Source organism: Cinclus cinclus, chromosome 14 (genome assembly GCF_963662255.1).
Source record: "Cinclus cinclus chromosome 14, bCinCin1.1, whole genome shotgun sequence".
Classification (NCBI taxonomy): Eukaryota; Metazoa; Chordata; class Aves; order Passeriformes; family Cinclidae; genus Cinclus; species Cinclus cinclus.
The window spans coordinates 5,822,377-5,832,332 of NC_085059.1; the positions used below are offsets into that span (position 1 = coordinate 5,822,377).

General features: G+C 51.3%; 1 protein-coding gene across 1 annotated transcript; it reads right to left on the reverse strand.

Moving 5' to 3' along the window:
• Positions 1-1,983: 1,983 nt before the first annotated feature.
• PURA (purine rich element binding protein A) lies at positions 1,984-3,005 on the reverse strand. The gene has a single exon (XM_062502259.1). It carries the CDS (start codon positions 3,003-3,005, stop codon positions 2,055-2,057), a length of 951 nt encoding a protein of 316 aa, XP_062358243.1. The 3' UTR covers positions 1,984-2,054.
• Between the last annotated feature and the right edge of the window lie 6,951 nt (positions 3,006-9,956).

Sequence of the window (9,956 nt, forward strand, 5' to 3'; positions counted from 1 at the left end):
GTTTTGTTTGTTTTCTCCCCACCCTTCCAAAACTCCATCCTTGCCCCTCAGTAAAGAAGCACTGGCAGCTCCTGCTCACACGGGAGCAGCTCAGGTCTACCTGATCCCTAACTTAGCCAACACCATTCAGCAAAATGATTGCATTCCCAAAAAACTTCTGAGTGGAACAAGATTCTAGTTTCTCTGAAACGCTCTCTAATGAATTCCAGCCAAGAAAAGAAAAGAAAAGAAAAGAAAAAACAAAAAAATAAAGTTTTGTTTTCACTGTTTAAGGCATCTTTTTTTTTTATAACATTTTCTCTTCACTCGCAATGATGATAGTCATGCAGCAGTTTAATGATAAAAATATATTAATATTTTACTATACAGCAGCAAGAAGTTAGTCAATTAAAAGCACACCAACTTTTTTTTTTTTTTTAAGGAAAAAAAACCAAAACATAACCGAAAAACAACAAAGACAACCTGTAAAAGTCTATTATTATTCTCATTATTATTACAAACAATTTCAATTTGGAGAACACACCTGGACAGATTAGTGTTCTGACAAATCTGTGTTTCCCTAGCCTAGGCTTCGAGCAGAGCCCGCGCCCGGCGGGAGCTGGGACGGGGAGGGCAGGGCAAGGCCAGGTATGTAGCCAGTAATAATAACTAGCACCACAGCTACATGGAAATCCATTACGGACACACACCGGCTTGGCTTTCACTGTCCAACCAAACTCCGACCCCCATGGCTCAGTGGGATCACGCTGCCCTCGCGCTGCACTGCTTCCTAACAGGCCTACGGAAGTTTACAGGGATCAAAGCATCGGTCCGGACCTCTCACGAGTTCAGGAGATAGTGCTAGTGCCAGTGGCCACACGGAAAGACTCGCTACCTGCTGCCAAAAAACAGGTGGACTGGAAACCGCTGCACGTCAGGTTAAGTACTTTTAAGTACACAGAATAAAAAAAATATATTATGAACAATACAAGTACATCTCATATACACAATAATGACAATATGCCTACTCAGTTGTAAACCAAACAGGTGCAGAAAAAAATATTATGGGAGGAAATTCTTTAATTTTCTTTTTTTTCTCTCTCTCTCTCTTTTTTTTTTCTTTTCCTCTTTTCTTTTTTTTTTGTTTTTACTATTTGAATAACTTTGGTTCAAACGTAAAAATCACAAGTTAGCAAATTTCATTTAAATGCCTTTTTTAATAATTTTTCTTCATGTTCACAGAAGTTTCACTGACCATTTTTATATGTTTAAGGTCCAGATGCAATGCATATTGTATAAAAGAGAGCACTTATTGTTTACCTTGCATGAATTAAACCTACGTACCTTTTAACTCTACAAACTTCTGCATAACATTTAGACAAAGCTCAGACACACAGCATGCCTAGCCCTCATATATATATACACATCTCTAATCACAGGTATATAGGGTGTCAAATATACTATAGTAACCTCCATGTAAGGTTCGAAATTTGGTAACAAAATGAGAAGAAAAAACTAAAAATATTATTTTACGTGTTCTAAAATATCTCTTTTTTTGTGCTAAAGTCAAATGTTAGCTCAACATGAAAAGGACTTTTTTATATAATTCAGCAATATTATAATCTTGACCATTTTTGCAAACACTTTTAATAATAATAGCTTAAACGTGTACAAAAGTTCTCGGTTAATTAGGGAAATAAACACTCAGTTCTTTATATTTTTAATCAAGTAGGAAACACAGTTCATATATAATGTTATTACTTTTTTTTTTGACTCTTTTTTTTTTTGTGTGTGGTTTTTTTTTTTTTTTCTCTCTCTCTCTCTGTTTTGTTTTTGTTTTAGCAGCTGCTTACTGTTTGATACGGTGGGTAAAGTGGAGGAACATCCAGCGATGGGTGGCGGGTCTGAGGCGCTGCTGCTGCCGGGCGGCGGGGGGGGCGCCGGGCGGGCGGCGCGGCCGGGGAGGCTCCGGGTCCGGGCGGAGGGGGGGGCTCCGGGCCGCCGCCCCCGCTCCCCGCCGCCCGCCCGCCCTCCCGCCGGCGGCGGGGCCAGTCCTCGTCCCGGGGGGCGGGCGGTCAGTCCTCCTCGGGCTCCTCGGCCTGCAGCAGCGCGCCGGGCGGCCCGGCGGCGGCCGCCTCGGCCTCGGGGGGCGGCTCGGCGCCCACGGCGGGGGCGGCGGCGGCGGCGGCGCGCTTGTCCCGCTGCTTCTCCTGGATCTTCTTCATCTCGTCCGAGTACTTGCAGAAGGTGTGGCCGAACTTGGCCCAGACCTTGTAGGGGACGGTGATGGAGTTGCGGTAGGTGGGCTTCACCTCGCTCACCCGCATGAACACGCCGTACTTGTTGGAACCCACGTCGAAGAAGAAACGCTTGTTGTCCACAGTCAAGGAGGTGCCCTCGGGCAGCTCGGCCGGCTCCTCCTCCACGCCGTAGTCGTCGATGAGCTTGGCCAGGGCGTCGCGGAACTCGATGAGGCCCTGTGCGGGCAGCGCGATGGTTTGGCCCTGCGTGGAGCCCAGCCCCGGGCCGCGGTTCACGGTCTGGCGGACGCGCAGGAAGCGCCCGCGCTGGTTCTCCTTCAGATCCATGTAGTACTTGCGGTTCTCCCGCACCAGGAACTCGCTCTTCAGCGCCCGCCGGGGCTCGTCGGCCGCCTGCGCCAGCTCGGGGGGCTGGCTGGGCCCCAGCTGCGCGTAGTGCTCGATGAAGTCGCCCAGGTAGTCGCGGAACTCGACGGCCACAGACATGGAGAGGGTCAGGCGGCTCTTGTTGCCGCCCGCGCCCACCTCGGCGATCTTGAGGAAGCGGCCCTTGGCGTTCTGCTTCACGTCCAGGTAGAAGCGCTTGTTCTGGATGTCCACCCGCTTGGAGGCCAGCTCCTGCGTCTCGTGCTGCAGCCCGCCGCCCGGGCCCCCGCCGCCGCCGCCGCCGCCGCCCGGGCCGCCGCCGCCCGCGCCCGGCCCCCCGGCGCCCGCCGCGCCCCCGCCGCCGCCGCCCTGCTCGCTGCCGCTGTCTCTGTCCGCCATGATGCCGCCGCCGCTCCGCCGCCGCCGCCGCTCGGGCCTCTCCCGCCGCTGCTCGCCCCGGCGCGGCCGCCCCCGCGCCGCCGCCGCCTCCTCCGCCGCCGCCGCCGCCTCCTCGGCCGCCCCCGGCCGCCGCCGCCGCCTCCTCCTCCTCCCGCCGCCGCCGCCGCCGCCGCTGCTGCAACAGCCCCCGCGGCCACCAGCCGGCCGCGCTCTCGCGAGATCTGCCGGAGCGAGGAGAGGGCGCGGGAAGGCGGCAGAGAGCGGCCCCCGCCGCCGGCCGCCCCGGCGAGCACGGCGGCAGCGCCGCGCCGCCGAGCGGCCGCCGCGGGTACTGCAGCTGCGAGCGCCCTCCCGCCGCGCACCGGCACCGCGTCCGAGCCCCGCTCCGGGCGGCACCGGCGCCTGCCCGGCCCCGCCGCTGGCCCCGCTGCACCCGCGCTCCCGCACCCCGGGGGCGGCGGGCGGGGCCGGGGAGAGCCGCCGGGTTCGCGGCTTCCCGCAGGGAACCGTACGGGAGAGCGCTCAGCAACGGGCCCTCCGCCCGGGTGGGACGCCCGGTGGGATATGTGTTTATCCGGGGTTGATAATGAAGTTAATTTAATTGCTAGGCCTATGGCGTGGAGCGGGGCTTCGAGGCTCGGGAGCGCAGCGGGGATGGGGACCGGGGGGATCGGGCGTCCCCCCGCAGCGGGGGTTTGGAGGTGGGGCTTGGAGGTGGGATTTTGGAGGCTTGGAGGTGGGATTTTGAAGGTTTGGAGGTGGGATTTTGGAATCTTGGAGGTGGGTTTTGGAGGCCCGGAGGTGGGTTTTGGGGAGGTTTAGGGTTGGGTTTTGAAGGAGATGCTTTAGCTTCTAGTCCTTGTTTCCAAACCCTCAATTTTAAACCAGCTGCAGCCCTGGTAAGGATGTTTTCTCCTGATGTTGCAGGTCAGGAAGCAAACTGGCAGGATTGCTCTGGGTAGAAGTCGCTTCCCTGCCAGCTGCTTCCAGGACTGCTGATTTCTGTGGAAGGCATGGATGTACCTCTAGCATCCCAAAAGCCCTGCAAGTGTTGCACAAGGAGTGGTGCTATGAGGTGAATTTTGGGGTGGCCGCGGAAAGTGCTTGGCGCACGAATGGCTCTCTCGAGGTGATGGGGAGTGAACTGCTGAGACATCTTGTTGCCTTAGAGGATGCTCAGATGTCACGGGAGGAACCCCCAGCCTACCCCAGGGCTGTGCCTAAAGCTCCATGGGTCATAAAAACAATACGCAGAGAAACAGTTTCCTTTTACCACAGAAACAACATTTCAGCACTGGCTGAGCTGCAGCTTGCCAGCTGCGGGAAAGCCTGGAGAGGTTGGGGATGTGCCTGTGGATGCTGTTCGATTTTCAGTCTACATGAACTGTCCTGGCTGTTTCCTGGCATGGGAACTGCCTGTTCAGGTTGGCATTGTCATGGCAGGCTGGTGCTTTGGCAACCCCTCTCTCTTGATTTGCTCTTTTTATCCTCAAGTCAAATGAATTTAAACAACTGCACCGAGGCTTATCCGTGCAGCCTGTTGCTATCACCATCAGGCATCCTTGTGGATGAACCACTGCTTTATCCATGTGGTAGAACTGGGAAATGCACAAGGAATTGCATTTGTGCCCTGGAGGCTCGTGGCTGCTCTGTTTCTGACTGGGCTGCAGTGGAAATTGCTGGTGCTGAGGATGCTGGCCAGCAGCAGAGGTTATTTTTCCTCCCCAGCATGGGCCAGTGGTACTTTTTGGGAGTGGATGGGCTCCAAGTGGATACCAGCAATCCCAGGAACAACCTGACAGTGTTAGTGCTTTGGTGGGATGATTTGTGGGATTCTGCTTGCCCAGCACCGTTCAGTGTTGGAAGTCACAGCCACTACCCAATGCTCTGATTTTGAGCCAGAATTTGGCTTGAATAAGGCATTCGCTTATTGAAGTAAACAGATCAAAGGAAAAGAAAAATGTTTTTCATTCCAAAAATTAGTCTTTCCAATGGGAGCTCCACCACAGCAGCCCATCCTGGGGACCCACACTTAAATTGGTCTGCCCAGTGCTAAAACAAGATCGTGTGGCCAAGGCAAACTTGGGATGGCTGCTGAATGAGGCAAGGTGCAAAATAGGATGGACCAGGGTGATGGATAAGTGCAGGAGCCAAGGGAGTCTCTTCATACATTGTCCAGGTTTGGCTTTGTACAAGCCAAAGACTAGACTGGGATCCTGCAGGGATCTCCTGGACACTCCAGGACAGCCTGTCCTGGCTCTTCCAGTCCTATCAGTGTCTCCCATATGGTTATCAGGCTGCACACTGCGCTGCTTCTGCTGAAAGCCATCCCAGACTTCTTTGCTCTGAAAATCAGAAATCCTTTCATCTCCAGCCCCACGACTCTCAGTTTGGAGATTTCATAAGATTTTCTAAGAGTTTCTCCCCTTCCACATGTCTCTCAGTAGCAATTATATCCCCTTCAGCCCTGTTCTGATAGCCTAAATCAGGGCAAATTTAGGTAGCTTCCTCTCATAAAATAGTCCTCCTTTCTTTGACTGTTGTAGTCATTTTTTACACCAGTTTCAGTTCCTCAGAAAGACAAGGGAAAAGGTTTTCAGAGCTGTGGCTGGGATTTCAGGCTTAAGATCAATGGGCCTTTTGTTTTGAAATCCAGTTCAGTGGGCTTTTAAGAACATATCTGATCATTACTGCGAGCATCTTGAAGTTTGGAGTCCCAGCCTGTTATTCAGCTATGAAACAACAACTCCGCTGACTCCAAGAACTTGTACAAACATTTCTAATCAACAGGAGGGAAGCTAAGAGCCATTCAAACAACAGATAAGATTAGTAACTGAAGTGGCTGGACTTCAATTGTTATTGTGCAAGTCAAAGAAAAGGCTGTCACACACGGAGGACGTTGCCAAGCAAGATTCATTTGAGTCGCCGAGTCATTCTTCTCTCATCCGCTGTCCGAATTCTCCTGCAGTCTTCCCAGATCTACTCAGGCTGAGTTGGGTGAGCTGCTGGGTTAGGATGTGACTGAGTTTAGGCTTCTTTCCCAGGTTGTGCCAGATATTTCCCTTGGTCCCATTCTTGTCCAGCCCCCACCATGGAAAAGGGACCATAACTCTGGTTCAGAGAGCTTCCTGTGCCATGATGGGAGTTGGAGCACTGAAGCAACCAAAGCCAAGTTGCTGTTGCCATCCATCTCTCAGCTGCAGAGCACTCAGAGACTTTTACAGCCGTGGGGGGATGTCTGAGGCTGGGTGAAGGCTCAGACCAGGAATGTGTAACAGGATGGTGAAAGCTCCCTTCGCTTTCCATCTGGGTCCTCCTCGGAGCGTGCCTTTGGAGAGAGGAGTTCAGCAAGGCTCGACCACTGTCATGAGGCATTGGTTACCCCGTGAACAAGCCCCATCGTGTGCAGCAAACAAGAAACCAGCACACAACATATGAAAGTCATTTAGGAAGACGGGAATGATGAGCGGTGCACACAATAGCATTGCTATTAGGGTCTGTCGATCCTAATTAAAAAAATACTTCTCAATGAAAATTATTTATAAAAAGAAATCACAGTGACCCTAAATCAAATTATTTGTGAATGGTTTTTAGTCTCCCAGATCAGTTAAAACTCCTGTGTTAGTCACTGGACGTCATCCAAGCTGCATGCTGAATGAATAACATCCCTGCCAAATTTCATTTTTTTTTCACCCTCACCCAGTTTGGCACAGGACAGTTAAAGTAATTTTTCTAAATATCTTTCAGAACATCAAGCAACTGTAAAATAACAATGGGAAAGCTTGGCCATGGACAACTGCAGCCCTCCAGCTGGAACCGCTTCTCTCCAAGAAAGCAACTCCCCTTCCTTTGATGAATCTGTTTTGGGGGAGCAGTGAGGCAAGGATTCCTCCATGGGGGTACTGGAGGGTCACTGCCTGAGGGGTAACCCTGCCAGGGAGCCTGGCTTCCAGGTATTCCACAGTGGGGCGCAGGTGAATCCAGACTGGCCCTGGGTACAGGATTTGTGTCTTTTTTGGCCACCTGCTTGAGGGTGACTTCCCGAGGACATATCAACCATTCCTTGTCCACAGTGGCACAGTTTCCATGGTGAGCTGTAATGACGCCTCTTTTGATTGCTCTTCAAAGAAACAAAAACCAGAAAGAAATAAGGAATCAGTAACTGCACAATGGCAGAACAAGTTCTTGCTTCTTGTCTGCAAAGATAAAATGCTAATTCTTCTAAGCACTGTGTGTTGTCCTATCCAAGTGAATTAAGTTTGGGATTGTTTTCATGATGGCTTGTTCCAACTCCAGTGTGCCTTCTCTTCTCCTTTGGCCCACAAGTCCCTCACTGCCCTTTTCTCAGCTGGCTTTCCCCTCATTTGCTCTTTCTGGAGGACTCTGTGGTGCTGTCACCTGCAGAGAGTGAGGATGCTCCCCAGTTCTTAGTTCTCAGAGACATTAAGAGGAAAGCATGGTTCTCCACCTCTCCACATAATCCAGGAGCTGGCTGCTCTTCTGTTGAAAACTAGCAACAAATGGCCACCAAATTCCAATCTGACTGGTTTTCAGTGAGAATAATGTATAGACCCAGGGCTCTGCTCCTTGTCTCGTCAGGAGGAGTAAGGACTAGAGCCCAGCATCATGTGCAGCAGTTAGCAAAGCCTGTGTCACCCGTGTATGTGACTGCCTGTTTCCCAGTATCCAAGTGACTTCTTTGCTTCCAGTTGAACTGATGTGATGCCTGGGTGAGCCCCCTTCCCCTTCCCCTTCCCCTTCCCCTTCCCCTTCCCCTTCCCCTTCCCCTTCCCCTTCCCCTTCCCCTTCCCCTTCCCCTTCCCCTTCCCCTTCCCTTCCTTTCCTCTTCCCATGCCCATGGCATTGGCTGGGAAGGTGCTCTGTCCACAGGGATGTCCGGGAAGGTAGGCACAGCTGGCTCACAAATACAGCTGCTCTGGCTCCTGGTAACCAGCTGGTTTGTCCTTCTGTTAAGACGACAGCACCTCCTGTGTTTTTGCTGTTTGATTCCTTTTGTTTTCATGCTGCCTTGCTGCTGTCTCCAGAGCTGTGCCCTGTTGTTCCTCCAGCCATGACTGCTGGTTCTGGACTTGCACAGCCATGCAGCAAGGCAGCTGACACCCTCTCTGGTCTTGATTTCCTTCTGGGCTTATGGAGATGCTGGGGGTTGTGGGCTGTGAATCAATCCCCTCAAGGCACGTTTTTGGGAATTGTGCTTTAGAAAGCACTGGCTGGCATTGTTTGCAGTTCTGGGTTTCCCAGCCTTGCCTGATGGAGGTGCATCCCCCTCCCACGCCACAATGCCTGCTTCATCCTGCCATTAATTTGCAGGCTCTAAAGCTGTTGGATCACACCAAGTGGGGTCCTGAATGTGTCCAAGAGCAATCCAGCTGGTGCAGGCTCCCAGAGGAGAAAAGGGTGAGAGAAGGCAGAGAGAATCTTTGCACTAGAGATTCCCAGGTATGACTGTGTCTCAGACCTCCACACCTCCTCCTCCTACTGGAGGAGCTTTCTGGCCATTTCTAACTTCTGCTTTTGAGCTTAATACTCCAGCCCCTCACCAATGCAGCTTTCTGCAGGCTGGGATTCTTTATCAGATTATTTTAAGCCCCCTTTCCTTAAAAAGTATGTGAGAATGTTGGAATAGATCTTCTGCAATCTGTTCACAGAGAGCAAGGTTGCTCATAGAGCTGGGATGAAACAGGATGACTACTTCCATGCGGGACCAAAGAAACCCCAAACATCTGCAAGGACTGGAAGGAAGATACAGAACAAATAAGATTTTTGAAATGAGGTTTAGAGCAAATCACAGTTTACCAGTTTTGCATCCAAGAAAAGGATGCTTTGATTTTTCTTTTCCCCATAAGTTTTTTTCTGAAGATGCTGACCTGACTGTTGCTGCTCTGAGAGGATGCAGTGAGTCTTCAGCTCTCAGGTGGGCTGGCTGCTGCCAGCATGGCACAGTGCTATGGTTTTGACCCCAAATGGCAGCTCAGCACCATCATCCTCTCATTCCCCTCTGATGGGATGAGAGAATCAGAAGGATAAAAGTGAGAAAAACTGGCAACTGAGATAAAGAAAGTTTACTAGGGAAAGTAAAAGCTATGTGGCAAAACGAAGCAAGGAGTCCAACCTGCTCACTGGTGGGGTGATATGAGAATCAGAAAAGGCCTTGGCTCTGTGTAAGCCTTGCTCAGGAAAAACAAAAACATCTCTACGTTATCACCTGTGTTTTCACCACAAATCCAAAGCACAGTCCCATAGCAGCTACTGAGAAGAAAATTAACTCTACTCCAGCCACAGCCAGCACACAGAATCCCAGCTCCCCATCCTGTGTGAGATTTGGTTTACATGGCTCTGAAAGGAAAACTCTCCCAAAACTCACACAACTCCAGCTGTGCAGATCCAGCTGTGCTCAGATTCATTGCTGGATTGCAAGTAGCTGATGTTCCTATGGTGGAACCCCTCTTGCTGCATCCAGATAATTGTCCCCCTGGACCCTGCACCCACCTGGTGATTTTAGTGCCCCTGGTTTTTAATCCTTTTTTCCTGTGGCAGCCACAAGGCTAATAGGTGTATTCTAAGCTTGTTCTGGCAGTGTTAAGCTCATTGCAGAATCTCAGGACCTGCCTTTTGTCTCCTGGGGGCAAATGTGTGTGTGTGAGTGAATGCAGCCCTGCAGGCACGGCTGGTACCAGAAGCAGTAATTCCAAGGGTGCTACATAAGCCCAGGAATAGAGGTAATACCTACCTGGAGGAGAGCAGCGGCACTGGAGCTTAATTTAAACGCTTCCAACTTCCTGCCCTCCCAATTCTAAGATAAATGGACAAAAACATGCCCTGGAAACTCTTGTGGAGACCAGCCAGCAATGAGCAGGAAGGAGCCAAAGGCATTTCCACAGCTTGTCTCGCTGTGCAGGAGGCTTGGAGAGGTGTTTATAAACACCTTTT